General features: G+C 41.4%; 1 protein-coding gene across 2 annotated transcripts in view; it reads left to right on the plus strand.

Annotated features, from left to right (window-relative positions):
- TMEM117 (transmembrane protein 117) overlaps positions 1–17122 on the plus strand; it is a 198117-nt gene that overhangs the window by 149518 nt on the left and 31477 nt on the right. For both annotated transcript variants that reach the window (XM_035128607.3, XM_035128605.3), the window contains exon 6: positions 5348–5507. In XM_035128607.3, coding sequence (XP_034984498.1) covers positions 5348–5507 — 160 coding nt within the window. The remainder of the gene's footprint in view (positions 1–5347; positions 5508–17122) is intronic.

Below are 17122 nucleotides of genomic sequence, written 5' to 3' on the forward strand. Positions count from 1 at the left end.
TCCCTGGTGGCAGGGGGGGGCTTCGGGGGCAGGGGAGGGGGAGGAGGACAGAAACCCAATCATAAAATGGACCACTTCTGACTGTTCACCTGCGTGGGATACTTCTGTGGCAGGGGAGGACCCATGGAGGGGGGTGGGAAGAAGGTGGAAAAGGTGTATATGTATGTACCATCTTTTGTAATTTGTAAAATCAATAAAAATTATGTTTAAAAAAAAAAAGAAAAATATTTAATGAAGTGCACAGCCCTACAATGATTCTATAGTTTTCATATTAAAATTCTTAGTGGCATTGTAAACTTATTTGCCTATGTTTCCTTATTAATCCATAAACACGTACGGTAATTCTTTGGAGCTTGTTTCCATGGGTGACCACATTTGCACATATTACTAAGTCAAGCCATAGTTTAGTGTGAATGCACAAATTATCATGGGTAATGTGGCAGCTAAACTAAAGTTAGTCTTGGCTTGTAATCCTAACTCAGGCTCGTGGTTAAGCTGTCTCCTCCTTAACCATGAACCAAGCCAAAGTTTGCTCTTAGTTAGAACTTGTGCTTAAGGAGAAGAGAACTTCACCATGAGTCCAGATTCAGACAGCACACTAAGACATACATTGGCTTAGCTGTCATGCCTCACTGAATTAAAGGGAGGAGCAAAGTGGGAATGAACTTCTATCGTGTTCATATCATTTATTGATATTAAGCTTTGTATATTAATAAACTGAGTGCTTCGTTTTTGGTTAAAATTGGGAGTCTTTTTTTAATTGTGTAAGCTTTACTCCCTAGTCCACTGGGAAGCTACTGAGCAAAATTAGAACCAGGATTGGGAACCAATGGGTGTTAGTGCATTGGCCAGGATTTTGCATGGTGATCGTTGATTGGACCACATGACTAACATCCAGGAGACAGCTTTTCTGCACAATCCCGGTAGTGTGGCTTACCATGCCACGTGAACCAGACATCAGTGTGCATGCATCTATGTCCATGCACATATATTAAGATGGAAAGCTGAATATGTTTAGGGCCATACTTCTGGGATTTCCTGGACATATCCAGAATTCATTCATCGGAAATAGCATCTGGTCGGAAATTCCAAAAATTGGGGGAAATGTCAGAAGTGTTGATTTTTTGGGTGATTTTTTTATTCTCTCTCTCTCTCTCTCAAAACAAACAAACAAACAAACAAACAAACAAACAAACAAACAAACAACCTCCATAACTTTTGTGCCCATATTTTCACTTTTTGTAATTTCTCTGTTTTAAATATGATATATGTGTGGTTAGCAGAGCAATTACTTAGATTTTCTTATATGAATAAGTATACATAGCTCAATAAGGTCAAATACATGTAGGCATTGTGCAGACAACAAGAAAAAAACCTGTCTATAGGGACATCTATTTTTGGATTAGATGGCCGTTTCTGCTATTTTTTCCCAATAATAAAGTTTAGATACCATACTATGAGGGGGGATCTTATATTTCCAAGTTTTTTGGGGTATGAAAAAAGATAATACAGCATACACTCAGTTCCTATGGCTAAAAACAAAACGAGGAAACTAGTCAAACTGGGGCTTTTATCTTGTTTCTTGATTTGAACAGATCATCAAAGCTCTAGTACGAAGATTTTGGCAGAGACAGGAGGGTTGCATTAGGCTTTGGATAAAATGCTAAATTTAGCTGCAAATGCTGGATAAAAATTCTTGTAAGCAGGGGATAGGATGATATCTGCCTTCTTCAAAGGTCTTTCAATGACATCTGTGCTGTTTGCTAGCTCCTCCAGATGGCAACAAGAGTGCTCAAATGATAAGAGGACGTTGCACCAATTATGTTCTATTTACATTGGCTGCCAATTTGTTGTTGAGCCCAGTTTAAAGTGCTGGACTTCACCTTTAAATCTCTTAAGTGGTTTGGAACCATATTACCTGGAGGTCCTCCTGCACCTGTCTGAGCCAGAAGGAGCTTTATAATCAGCCTGGGAGACCCAGCTCTCTGGCCCATCAATAAGACTCCTGTCACTAGGAATCAAAGGAGAACATACCAGTACTAGTGATACCCTCCACTGCCATTTATGCCAAAACTGAAATGTGGAGAGCGCAAATGGATTGTGGTTCTTGTTGTTGCTGTTTTAAGAAAAGAAGTTGGTATATCTTCAAATGGTAAAGACCACAGGGTTCATTAGATGCTCTATTTTAATTGAGTACTTTTTAGCTTCCCAGATAATATTGCGTAATTGGCAAGGCTGAAATGCATCATGGTACATGTCAATATTTGAGAATCTCCAGCCTCCTTTATCCAGTTTTCTAGACAAAATTCTCAGAGCCTATCTCAATCTCTTTTCATTCTTTGAAAAACAGAGAAATTGCCTTCCAACAATACAGTGACATTTTTATATATTCAATGAAATATCTACATGGTGGCATCGTTTGCATAAGTGCTATATTGTTTGTCTCCTATTGTAACCCTTTCCTGTACATTTTTTGCTGGATGATTTCTATTTCTATTTTAAATTTCAAAAGACAGTTCAAGCAACAACATTATCGACTCTGTGTATATCATGCATTCGTATCTGAACAGTAACTGGAGAATCTCCAAAGATTTAAGTGAGATGCACATAAAAGAATGAATAGTTCTGCATGGATGATTTGCCAGCAACCTTCCTTCAAACATGGCATTTATGTTTTGCATGAAAAGTAACAAAGTAGTCAGAGTGACCCCAGGTGATTAGAGCTTCCAGGTGTTACTAGAAAAACATGCATATCATGACTCAAACATAGAAAGTGGAATCCAACCAAGTACTTCTGCTGGTGCAAGGATTTTTGGCTGCACAGTGGAAATTCCCCTCCTTTTCCTCTCCTTGTGTGTCAGGATCAGATTTGGGGAGGACATGGAGGTCCACCAGAAGAAGAAAGGAAGAGGTTCCGTTGCACAAGTGCAAATCCTGCGCTAGCAGAAGCACTTCATCAGATACTGCCCATAGCAATTTGCCTTAGACCAAGTGAGGCCTTTAGTCCATGAGCTTAGCACTGTGTACATTAACTGTCCTCTCCATGTTTTCAATTTCCATTCCTACCTCAAGCTGCCAGGAATTGAACCCGGGTGACTTTTCGCAGGCAAGCAGACACTCCAAGTGTGCCTGTTCTCCAATGACAGTCCCAGATTTACAGAAGCTGTCCCGGTTTCTGATTTGATCCTGGGATGCCCTGCTTTTCCTTAGAACGTACCTATTTTCACTGGAGAAATGTTAGAGGATATGACACATGCTGTAGCGGTGCTTTATATTATTCTGCTTTGTTTTGTATTTGATTCCTGTGCACAGTCAAAAAGTAGTCTCTAGGCATACATGACCATATTGCTGTTTGCTTTGTTTAGCCTCTGTCAGCATCTGCACTTGTGTGAGTTCTTTGGCACATTGATTTTCAGGAGCACTGAGCACTGGTCATCTGTGCAAACATCGAAGAAAGCATTCTCAGTGTTTTCTCCTTTTCCCCTCTCAGAGAAAGAAATTAATGAGGGGGGGGAAACGCCTTGGAACAATTGCGAGAGCACCAAGTGAAAGCCGAAGCAAATATTGACTTGCTGACATGCTATTTATGCATATGCCCAGGCATTTATCTGCTCTGTAATAGCACATGTGCATTGACACCCAGAATTATTGTTTTCTCTTCCACTGTCTCAAACATTCTAAAGTGCATTGTGAAGAGGGATTCACAGCTATTATGCAGAGACAGCCCAAAGCAAGCCATAGTGTGGCAAAATGAGGCGAACTGTGTAAATAATGTTGCTCCCCCCCACAAAAATAATAATCCTTGGTTTCATTTGTTAAATCAAGTATTTCTGTAATTTGATTTTTTGAAATGAATGTGTTTACAACTGATTATTAGTGTGGAGGAAGTAATAGCGCAGTGGTTTTAGCCTTTAATGCCTATAACTTTGTAAGTTTTTTGGACTTCGTAAATAGTCGAAGCTCCAAAGGGTTGTGGCATACTTTCCAGCTTTTGTTCGAGGAAAGATGGTGATCTTCACATGCACACCGTACTTTTAAAGTGCATGTCAGTATGCTTTTCATTATGCTTTTCATTATGTTTCATCATTGACATTCTGTAATGTGTTTTTAATGTTGTACACCACCCAGGGATCTTTTGAGAAAAGGGTGGGGATATAAATTGAAACAACAACAACAACAACAACAATAACAACAACAACAACAACAACAACCTTCCCCCAAAGAATCATGGAAACTAGTTGGTTGAGGGTGCTGAGAATTGTAGCTCTGTGGGGGTGAACTACAGCTCCCAAGATTCCCAGGATAATGGATGTGAAGGGTTGATAGTATGAGGTTGATAGAGGGAGTGTGGCTTGGACACAGTTCCAAGGGCCAGACAGAGTTGCCTTGAGGGCCACATTTGGCCCACAGGCTTGAGATTCCCCACCCCTTTCTTTCATATGTGGTGGACCTGTAGATGGGTAAAAGGGTATTGGGAAATAATCAATAATGAATTGGGGGAGGGGGGAAATGTTATAAGTACTTTAAAGAAAACCAGAGTCCTTTTTGTTGGGGACAATTCAGATGGAAATTCCCAGGTGTCAAAAAAAGGTTATTTATGTATGCCACAACTGCCATGTTTTGTTAGCCCAAAAATGGGAAACAAGCAAGGTCCCAACTAAAGAAGAATGACAACTTAAACTGATTAGAATACGTGCAGTTTGGGGACCTAACATATAGAATAAGAGAACAAGAAGAACATATGTTTAAAGAAGATTGGAAAATGTTTATTGAATATATGGGTGGGGGGAATTGCGTACACTTGAAAACATTGGCAGCATTAAGATTGGCAGCATTCTGTTTACTTTTCTGTTGGAAGCCGCCCAGAGTGGCTGGGGAGACCCGGCCAGATGGGCGGGGTATAAATAATAAATTATTATTATTATTATTATTAAGATAAATTCAACAGTGTAAGTTTTGATGGATGTAACAATGGAATACTGAATGGTTTAGCTTATGTAAATTATGCAAGGATTTATATTATGCAAAATGAACCATGGAAAGAGAAGAAGGGAAGTCATTGGCATTTTAAAGATGTTTAAATGAATATTCTAAATTGTAAAACAGAAAATTTAATAAAAATTGTGTGTGTGTGTGTGTGTGTGTGTGTGCGCGCGCGCGCGCGATATGAGAGATTCCCTGCCCCTGTTTTAAAAGAAGGTCATCCAGCAATTTCAAGTGGATAAAAACGTCATCCTTTAAAAGCATTTGCAAAATAGATAAAAGCAACCTTGTAATTCCACCCATCCTCTGCAGGCATGCACACACTGTGTGATTTGATCACCTCTTTTCTGCTCTCCCCATTCAGGACAGTTCTGTTTACTTTGACCTCAGTGGTTGTGCTCGTCATCACAACTGACTGGATCAGCTGGGACAAGCTGAACCGTGGATTCCTGCCAAGTGACGAGGTTTCGCGGGCCTTCTTGGCTTCCTTCATCTTAGTGTTTGACCTTCTGATTGTCATGCAGGTACATTGTCTCAATATTTCTTCCAGGAAGTGCTGAAGTTGCTCTTTTGCTAGAGTCCCCCCCCCCTCCACTCCAGCCTCTGCTGTTCTGCCAAGGCTTTATAGAGTCAAATAAATGTTTGTTTCACAGCCGCTATTAATAGGTTTGCATTACATCAGTATTTGGAGGAGGGGGAAGGTTTTAAAAGCTACATGGTTATTGCCAGCTTTGTTTTGCCAGGGTTTTGTGATGGGCAGTTGCCGTTTGCCAAAATGGAATGGAAGGAAAGGAGGAAATAAAAGGGAAGTTGTTTTGTGATAAAAGGCCTCCATTGTGAGGATGCAATAGCATACCGAGCAAGGTTTACAAAACTATCAATGTACAATCTGTGGTTACGCACCACACAGTGAAAGGAATTAACAACCGTTCTCGGCAGGCAGTCTTTCCCCGCTTTGTGCCAGCAAATTCTCACCCAGTCTAGCGGCAGCTTGTTGTGTCAGATTTCTTCCTACCAACCAGTGTTTCTAAGGAGATCATTTCTTGTAGACCATCCAGGCTTTGCTCTTTCAAATTTCATGGCTACATTGGGAGTCCTGCACAAGAGAAGAGCAAAAATGTCTTCATGTGGCCTTTCAACTCTGCCACCATTTGAATATTCACACACATACACACAGGGCTCTGGCAGACAAAGTAAGAATTTTCTTTGGTTTTGATTGACTTTTTTTTGTCACTGACTCTATTTAGAGCAGAGTTTGCCAATGTAGTGCCCTCAGGATGTTGCTGGACAACATCTCCCATCACCCCTGATCATTGGCCAGGCTGACTGGTGCTCACAGGGGATGGAGAAGGGGCAAGGCATAGGGAGCTTAGCACAGTGTGGGTGTGACAGCTGCTGCTGGCAGTGTATCAGAACAAGTATCAGCCATAAAGTCTTCTCTCATTAACCTTGGGATCTTGTAGCTGGGATCTTGGGATCTTGTAGCCAAGAAAACTGGTGGGGAAACTGTTTCTTCCTTGTGTTTCTTCATAGTAGAATATCTGCAATCTCTTTCTACTCACCATTTGTGGTCTGGATTGAGCAGGTTGCTCTTTTTCTTTTCTTTTTTTAAACAAAACAAATTTGATTTTTTACAAATTACAGAAATAAAACATAAAAATGAATAAAATGACATTTGTGATAATTTCAACACACTTAAGTCCCCGGTATATATATTTTCCCTTATCCCTCCCACTTATCTCTTCCCCTCCCCTCCCCTTCTACTTCTCAGCCACTACTATGTAACAATTGTAGGTTACCATATTTAACGGCATACCTCCTTTCAAGGTTTATTTCTCTTTTTTCTCATTTGTTTAATTTAAATATCTGCCAGAAGATCGGCTTTTTCTACATGTTGTTTAATGTAATTCACAAATAATTTCCTTCCTCCCCTCCCCTTCCTCCCCTATTCCTTTAATTTCATCGTGCTTAATCGCCAAATTGTAGTATGTAATCATTTTTTGCTGCCAATCTTCTTTATTTGTTATTCGTAGCAAAAAATTGGAAAACCCCCCAAAATGGAAAACCCAAAAGATTGAGTAGGTTGTTCTGTAGGGGGCAGCTGTGTGGATGGTTCAAACCAGTGGCATAGCGTGTGTTCCCAGTGCCCAGGGCCATGTGGATGAGGTTGAGAGAGAGGGAGATTGATAGAGTACTCATGCATATTCAGCTGCCCAGCAGTCTCCTCGTCACCCAGGAGATCGCAGGCTCAGATATAAGAAAAGAGTTGTTTGGTTGTGTGGAGAGGTCACTTCCTAGTTCACATGGAGAAGCCATTTTCAATGGAGCCCAGCTTTGTGCCCCCACTACACCACTGATTAGACCAGCCCTTGCCAATGTGGTTTCTCTTCAAATGTTTTGAACTACAACTCCCAGCACCTGCTGGCTGGTCCAAGAGATCTGGAGGGCAAAGAGTTGGTCTTGCTGGCCTTTTTTCTCTCCCAACCATCCTGTGCTTCTATCCTTCAGTGCAGTTCTACTGCAAAGCAATATTTGTTGTAATGGTCGTTTCCAGTATGCAGAAACCTGGCTTAATAGTTTACCTCTGAACTTTGGTTTAATGGGGGAAACTATGAAAGTGTGACCGTCTCTTTTAAAATGTGATGCAGTTTTCCTTCCACTTTGGTTTTGCTTCCCCAACCCACTCTTCACGTTGTGTTTAATAAGATGCAAGAGAGCTTCTAACAAATGGATCCACTGCGTGTGGCCGCAATGAGAAACATGAATACGAATAGCCCCTACATTATCCTATGCAACACTGAATATCATTATACTGAAGGCACAGGATGCTGCCATCATTATTACTAAATCATTCCTTTGACTATGAAAAATGAAGTCACCACAATATGACCTTGAGGGTATCGAGCTAAGAGGGAAACTTCATTTGAAAATCCTTGGCTTCAGTGCTCCTTATATATATATATATATATTACTGTGCAGAGTAAGTTTTAAGTTTAATTGCATTTTTGAATGATGTTTGCACAGCAGAGTTGTTATTTATTTAAAGATATTTATCCAGGATGCACACAGCGGAGGTGACTCATCTTATTTACAAGGTGGCTCCGGCACCCGCAAATTGCCATTGCAATAAAGTTCGGCCGACTCAGGCTGGTATTAAATTACAGGTTGAAATAATAATAATTGCAGTAAAGGCCTTCTAACCAAACTAGGGACCAACCAGAAGTGCACTAAATGCTCATATAAATTTGGTTCAGTTGTACTGAGAACGTTAGTTTCCACTTGTGGATTATTTAATCTTATATCAGAGGAGAAGCCAATGAGGTGCCTACCGTATGGACTACAACTCCCATCATCCCTGAATAATCATCATCCTGCCAGGGCTGATGGGAGTCGTTGTCCAACACCTGGAGGGCACCGTATTGGCTACTCCTGCTGCACACCATTTCCTGTGATTTCCTCTAAATTGTTACCACTTTATCTGCAACTAATAGAAACAGAACAGGACTGAACCACAGTTTCTCAGCAAGTAATTTTCGAACAGATTTTCTTTGGGAAAACAATATTTTTGAACTCCTGAATGAAGCTTTGGATCCAGTCTTAATATTGCTTAATATTAGTTTTATATTACTAACGGAAGCCATGTGCTCGGTCCCTATTCCTCTCAGTCCTCTGTTTCATTAATCCACCACCATGAACTAATAATCATAGAGGGTGATATCCAGCATTAGCCACTCTCAGAATACAGTCACTTAAGGCAATTAAGTAACAGAATCAAATTATTTAAGTCAATTGATTTCAGTGGGTCTCCTTGGCAATAAGTGTTGGCTGTCACCCAGAGTTTAATTCAACATTAAAGTGAGCCATATCCTCTCAAAAAAAAAAAAAATTTCTTGAAAATTTCCTTTGTTAAGCTGTTCCTAAACTATTGGACAATTTCAGTTCTCCCCTAGATAATGTTTGGTGAATTGTCCGCAACCCAATTTCACTGCCCAAAATAGCATGGGGAATTCTGGGAGGCCATTTTCACTCAGCTGTAAGTACCAATCATCTAGAATTGGATCCAGATTTAAGTCAGTGGGTCTACTCTAAGGATGGCTAAGTATGAATCCAACCCCTAGTGTGCAAAAGTCATTCTCAGCATTGGGTGTGGGTGTGTGTTATATTGAATCCCTGCTGAAATGGTTAGGATTTGGTGTTTATTTTAGCCCAATATTCATGTCCCTTTCAACTCAATACAATGCAACTGTGATTGGCGCCATCACAGCAACATTTTTGAAATGCATCATATCCCATCATGCAAGGCAATGGACCCAAAGTTGGGGGGGTGAGGTTTTGGAGGCCAGGCTGATACCGAGCCCCCAGTATATACACATGTATAGGACCTGTTTTCCACTTGTGCAATATCCCTTCACCAGGCAGTGTACACGTATGTGAATATTGCATCCACATGAGGGTTCAACTGTATAACTCTTTCCAAATTAACCAGCACCCTCCTGTATAGTTGTGATATTCTCATGCTTTCCTCTGTGCCATGGGGCCACATTGAAGTACTTCTCATGATGCTAAACAAGTGTATGTGCAGTTTGCGAAGAAGGCTTGACAGATTTTTGTAGCTGCGCTTATATTTTTGAATGCTGTTTGCTCCTCTCACTTTACAAGAATTATTGGCCTCAAGCTGATGGAGCCAATTTAAGTGCAAATATACTATGTTCCAAATGTGCCACTGTACACTCCGAGAGGGGGTGGGAGAAAAAACACCTTTACCAATATGTAGGCAATACTGCATCAATTCTGCTTGATGCAAATATGCAAATTGATGTAGCGGCATATAAACGTCCGGAATTTGTGTGTGGGCAGAAGCCATAGAGCAGGCACCCCCCAAACTTCAGCCCTCCAGATGTTTTGGACTACAATTCCCATCATCCCTGACCACTGGTCCTGTTAGCTAGGGATCATGGGAGTTGTAGGCCAAAACATCTGGAGGGCCGCAGTTTGGGGATGCCTGCCATAGAGAGTCAGAACTGGAACAACAGAGCTAAGGAATCTAAATGAACAGCCGATAGAAATTTCGACTGCGATCTCAAGCACATATTTACTTGAAACAGATGGATTGTTCATTGTTTTTGTTGTTGTTGTTGATGATGATGAGAAATTGTCCTTTGCAGTTTGGATGCAAGAGAGGGTGAAAGTGGTCACAAACATGGATTTTTTCCCCAGCCGGAACTCACCAGAACTCAGCTTTGGCACCTCTCATGTGAGGTGTACCTGTATACCTGTATACCTAAAGGAGCGTCTCCACCCTCATCATTCTGCCTGGACACTGAGGTCCAGCGCTGAGGGCCTTCTGGTGGTTCCCTCACTGTGAGAAGCAAAGTTACAGGGCACCAGGCAGAGGGCCTTCTCGGTAGTGGTGCCCACCCTCTGGAACAGATGTCAAAGAAATAAACAACTATATGACATTTAGAAGACACCTGAAGGCAGCCCTGTTTAGGGAAGTTTTTAATGTTTGAAGTTTTATTCTGTTTTAAATGCTCTGTTGAAAGCTGCCCAGAGTGGCTGCGGAAACCCAGCCAGATGGGTGGGGTATAAATAATAAATTTTATTATTAGTGTTAGTATTAGTATTAGTATTAGAGAACAAGGAAAGGTGTTCATGGTGAGTTCTGGCACCTCTTCTACTAGAAAAATAGCATTGGTCACAACTGTCAACAGAAAACAGGTGGTAGAAAAGGCAGCTGTGCAGTATGGTCCCAATAGAACTACTCCCTGCTCTTGTGCCTTTTATTCAGTATAAACACCCCTGTCACAGGGTTGCATCCAATGCTATTTATCCAATGTTAGTTATATTCAGAAGAGACGCACTGAAATGAATGAGCACGGCTAACTTTCGCATGGCGATTTCAACACTAACATTGCATACAACCCATAGTTTTTAATGATGCATCTAGTACCATGTGTAGTTTGACCCTGAGGCTTTGGCAAGCCCAGGTGCTTGATAACCTTTTTACGTAAGATGGCATTCTGTGTAACTTCTTCAGAAAACAGGGCACTGATATGGATGCCCAGTAATAATGAGCACAACAGCAAATCAATGAAACCCTAAGCTCCTTCTTTATGAGATACCCTTATGGGCTGATACACTCAGCCTTCCATTCACTGCTTCAAAATTTATTTCTTTGACTACCTCCAAGGACGACATTCTCTTTGACCTATCCTGACACGCATTAGTCTATCTGACCCACCTCATCAAATTTATCAGACTTTTCCCATCTGGATTTAATTAATTTGGTACAGGGAATCAAGGTTAATTGTTGACCTCATATCAATCAGATTTGTGTTTCCTAGGTCTTTTCACTTCTCCACTTGCTTTCATATATACCTTGACCTTCCTATCAAGGTTTCACATGATTGATGACATCTATCAAGCCCACGTGCACCTTGCACTTCCATCCTTGCTTCCTTCATCATTCTGAGAATACAACAAAGAATTGATGTGTAGCTCTCTTTCCAGTAACACTGAAGTTTACTTGTAACTTGTGGTGCTATGGTCTAAACCACAGAGCCTAGGGCTTGCCGATCAGAAGGTCGGCGGTTCGAATCCCCGCGACGGGGTGAGCTCCAGCCTGCTCCTGCCAACCTAGCAGTTCAAAAGCATGCAGTGCAAGTGGATAAATAGGTACCGCTACAGTGGGAATGTAAACAGTGTTTCCGTGTGCTGCTCTGGTTCACTAGAAGCAGCTTAGTCATGTTGGCCACATGACCCGGAAGCTGTCTGTGGACAAACGTCGGCTCCCTCAGCCTGTAAAGGGAGATGAGCACTGCAACCCCAGAGTCGTCCATGACTGGACTTAGGTCCCTTTACCTTTATCTTGAAAACGGTTTTACTTCAAATTGGGATGTGTCCATCAGACCACACTTTACTGCTAAGCATGTATTGATAGTTTTTTGGTAAAGATAACTATATCGGTAATGAAAGTAACTGTAATGCTATGGAGGGAAATCTTAGTTTCTGTCCCGTTTCTAACATCTGCATCAACATTTCTGTGAAACAGAGAACAATCTAAAGTTAGACCATTTCAAGCACACATTAGAAGTAAGTGGGATTCTGTACTGAGAGAAATACAGGGATTTATGACCTGTATTGTAATTGGGATCTTAACTCTGAACAGTTTCAGTAAGTCCATTCCATTAATCAGGCACTGTGACATGTCTGACCTTACTGTAATAGCAGATCAGTTAGAGGTATAACTGAAGTTATCTTGTAGAGAAATAATTCATTATTGCTCAAGCCCTTAGAACAATTGCACCAGAAGAAGCACATTAAATTCAAGGGCTTGGAATATTTTCAGGTTTGGACATTGCCAGACCTGCAACAAAAAGTGAAAGTGATGCCCTTCTGCTTTAGATTGGAGCTCATTTTACAAAGGGGGCACATAGAGGAGACAGAAAAACAATGTCATCTCTTGAATCTGCTATCCAAAGCATCTGTTTCATGCTGGGGTGGGTGTGTTAAAGCAGGTATGCCCTGCTCATAGCCCAAGCATTTCCCAAGCGTCAGGTCAGCATTCTCCAAACTCAACTCAACTTCTGAAACAGATCTGAACCTGCCCCCTGGAACTGCTGCTTCTGCTGCCTTTGTTGTTTTGCCAAGGCAGTTTTGGCTTTCTGCACCATCAGTATGAAGCACGTGGCCTCTAAGGTTACAGCCCTACACTCCTAGGGGTGGCTACCCTGTGGACCTCCAGCTGGACTCCAACTCCCATCAGCCCCTGCTAGTATGGCCAATGGTCAGGGAGAAGTTGTAGTTCAATGACATCTGGAAGCCTACAGCTTTGCCACTCTTGCTATACCCGCATGCCCGCATGCACTGAAACGGCAAACAAGAGAATTCATTGAAATGGCAGCTACCTACCTTTTAGTTGGGATCCAGTATCACTGTAATGAAGGTTAACAGCCATGTTGTTTTCAGAACATAGTTGAATCTGTGGCTCACTGCTATGCCAAGAGACAAAGTCAACGTAAGCGTTCAAAGTAGGATCCTAGGGTATTGCTTTTCCAGCATCAAGAGTCCGTGTGACATGAAAATAACCTAGTTGTCCAGTACAGCTTTATGAAGAGTGATGGGGACTTAACAGCTAGTGAGGCATAATATTTTTGAAAGATGAGATAAGAAGCATCTGGGCAAACACCAAATGGTCATGTGAACTGGTCCCGGTCGTTATAGGAACTGACCCAGACCCTGGAATCATCACCTGAAGATGTCCTTTGTGTGCCTCTTCCATGGGATGCTGGGAACATGAGAACGAGCCTTTTCAGCGATGGCTCCTCCTTTGTGGAGTGCTCTCCCCAAGGAAGGGAGAGGGGGTTCTCTCCTTCTGGCCATTGGCCAGCAGTCATGGTTATTTAATGCTTTTCACTAAAGCATTAATAAATGCTTTAATGAAGCATTCCCACCAGTCTTTGCTGTTACACAGTCACATGATTTGCAGCTCGGGGGGGGGGGGGTTGGATGTTTCAAGGTTGAAAATGCAACTGTGTCAAAATAATAGAAAGCTTGAAATGGCAAAAATTGCTTGCTTTCTGTCTTCCCCTCCCTGTTTTCTCGCAGCTATTCTGGTACAGTGATTGGCCTCTACAGAGAATATCCATCTGCTGTAATTTTTCTCTGATTGACTCCATTGTTCTAAGATGTGCCTTTCTGTGCTTCCTCATTGTTGCCTGTATTACAATGACAGTAGGTGGATTGGTTGTCAAGAGTTTCACTCTCAAGAACCAATGCTCAGAAATGTCTTAATTTGCCCGTGAATATATACTAGCATTTGTTATGCTTTAACAGCGATAAAGGTTAATGTTACCTTTTTAGGAAGCAAACTGCAGGTACCTAGATTTCTGCGCCTCCCCTTTGTTATCTAATTCAGGGGTGGGGAACATTTCTTAGCTTGAAGGCTGCAGTTCCAGGGGCCACAGACCAACGGGGTGGGGGTGGGGGCAGAGCCAAAAACAGGCAGAGAAATTGATGTTACTCCTAGCTTTGTGCAGAAGGTTACATTCCAGCCAAGCAAAATGCTCATCTCTCTCCATCCTCCATCCACCCAATCCTCTTGAATCTGGACCACTACAGAATGCATATCAAATCAGTCATGTTTATTGGTTTGAACGCTCTCCTTCCTATAAAAAAAATCCCCTACAGAAAAGTTCATGTCACTGAAAGGGTTTTAGCTTCCCTATCTTCCTGATATGCTAGTTTTTTTGGCACAATGAAATTTCAACATTCAAATATATAATTCGCCACCCGCAGTCTGAAAGAGCACAATTTGCAGGAGGCCTGAATGACGTACGTTGGGGTTCAAAAAGTGGATTGTAAGCATTCGCTTCTCTTTGTCTAGCTCAAGTCACACTGTTACATTCATCTTCCAAACTGCCCTGTTACTCCATTTATTCCCATTCTCTGAACGCTACCTTAAAATAATTACATGTTAAGCTCTTGTTTGAAATGCACCTTTCAGGCTTGTCGCAGGGACCATGGGATCTCACAGACATAATCCTCCTTGGGCACACTGATGCATATTAGCAACTGCATGCACAGTGCACACCAGAGTAAAGAAATTGTTTGCTGTTAACGCTAGCATATACAGAAACAGCAGGATAAAATATGAGTAATGTTGTGTGTCTGATTGCTTCTTTTCTGCATAGCCGATTAAATGGCAGTTGTTTGTGCTTCCTCGGGAAGTTTGATGGCTACTGGAGAGTACCTTAGTTGAAAGGCACACTTATTTTTATTGCCTTTGAACGCCTGCAATGTACCATAAAGCTGTTGCCATTTTTGCATAACAAAAGGGATATGCATGCTTAATCACTAGGTGCCTTGCAATAATGACTATGTTAGGTATATTAGCATCTGTTATAATAATACTTTATTGTGGCCATTAATGGGTAATTTTGTTTCTCTTCACCATACAGAGGTAGGGATTTATTTATTTATTGCCCACTTTGTTTACACAGCAATTGAATGTTACAGTTCCTTCCCAAGAATGCTTCAACTTAAACTCTTCCAAAACTGTACATTTGAATTTTTTTAAAAAATAGAATACATTTTCTTTCCTTTTTTCTTTTTCTTTTTGTTATTTACTTTTTAATAGAATACATTTTCAACCTGTTTTAAAATAATAAACATGAACAATAACAGTTTTTACTCAAGCAAGGCTCCTGGCACCCCACTGGTCAGAATCAAAACATGTTTGTAAAGTTTCCACCTTAGCTATTACTGCGTTCTCACTGCATTGTGTTACAATTGTACGTATTATGGAATTTGGCTTGCGTGGTAATGGATTAATCTTAGCTAAGTAAGCATGCCAAACAACATTTATCTTGTAAAGCCACAGGAGCTGTGGCAGTATTTTATCTTCTGCTAGCACACTTGCAAAGCTAAGCAAGGTCCAGTGTGGTTTCAAACTGAATGGGAGACCGCATGTTGAGATTACCTGCATTGTGGGGGGGTTGAACTAGATAACCCCTGGAGTCCCTTCCAACTCTACAGTTCTATGATTCCAAGATGCAAATGAACAAGAGATGTCTCCTTGTGGTAATGTCAACCCACACAATCACTTACGTATTGTTGAAGATACTGTAGTACAGAATTGATCCAGCCTCTGTGGCTTCTGAAAGGCATGATCACGTTTGAAGTTTGCATAGTATTAGAACAAAAACACCTTGAAATGATCTGTAATGACACTAGAGAGAGACAACAGACTTTGCCTTCCTCGTTCTGTACATAAATTTATCATCGCAAAATTAATCTGTTCTCAAAGTTTTATTTGCTTGTGTTGCTTATAGCACAGCATTTTACATCTCTTCTGCTGCTATGCTGCTCTTCTGCTGAACAGACTGGAATAAAGGTATCAATAATGAGTCAGTCTCTGCCCTTGGATTTGATATGGCACAAAAGGAAAGGGGATTGGGAAGGAGAAGGAGAAGGAAAAAAGCAAACTTGGGCATTTGTTGTTAGCTGCAGAATTATTGTTATGACCAGCTGGAGCAAAAATAGTCCAAACAGAGAAGTCAAAAGTTCCGTGTCTCTCTGCATGCCCCACTACATCCCAAAATTGGCCCATTTGGTCAGGAAAACCCCCAGAACAGCATATGGAGAATGGATAGGATAGATTATTCCAACAGGCAAGCAGATATGTTTCTAACAGTGCAATTCCTCCCTTGGTCTACATACAAGAAATACCACAAATACCTTTTCTGATTAGAAGAGTAAAATTCAATTAAATGTATTTTTGGAGCAGATTTCTAGCTGTCACATCCATTGGAAGACTTTGACCTCAGGTGCTGTCAAGTACAAGGCAGATTGTGTGTGTGTGTGTGTGTGTAACAGTGTCTTGAGAAACGTAGACTGAAAACTATATATAATTACAGTTGGAGACTGAACTGCTCTCCTCCACTGAAGCCTAATTAGATAAAAAGGGGAGGCATAAAGAATAGCTAATGTATCGCTCCCACAAAATTAACTTCTGTTCTGATGGCTGATATCGGTCGCTGTAAGCAGGGGGAGTTTTAGCGTTGCCTTCTGTGGCAGTAGCAACCAAGTCCCTGTTGCTTATTTGAGGAAGTAGAAACCCTGACTGCTTTTATATTAGAGGAAAAACAGGGTAGGGAACCTAAGACCCTCAGGATGCGGCTCGATTCCAACTCCATCAGTCCCAGCCAGCATGAGCAGTGGCCAGGGATGATGAGACCTTCAGCCTAACAACGCTGGGAGGACGAGAAGTTCCCAATCCCAGCGTTATAACAATCCTGCATGAAACAAGCTGGCTAGGTTTCCTGTAGAGGAGACTGTGCTTCATGTTTTTGCCTTGCCTCACCTTTCTCTGCAGTGATAAAGCTGCTGCTCTTCACCTGCAGAGCCCAATTGTGGATAGTGGAGGGTGAATAAAAAGGTGGTTAAGTGCACTAGCGAGAGCTTCAGCAAGAGCTGCATTCCTACCCCAGCAGAAGCTTCATGGCAGGATTAGAGATGTGGAGAGAATTTTGACTCAGTGTACCTTTAAAGGTGGATACTTTTATCCTCTTAATTTTAACTTGTATCACTGATGTGTGTTGGCTGTGTCATCAGAGTAATGCATATTTAAATGCAGATG

The sequence above is a fragment of the Zootoca vivipara genome, chromosome 9 (genome assembly GCF_965207765.1).
Source record: "Zootoca vivipara chromosome 9, rZooViv2.hap1.1, whole genome shotgun sequence".
Classification (NCBI taxonomy): domain Eukaryota; kingdom Metazoa; phylum Chordata; class Lepidosauria; order Squamata; family Lacertidae; genus Zootoca; species Zootoca vivipara.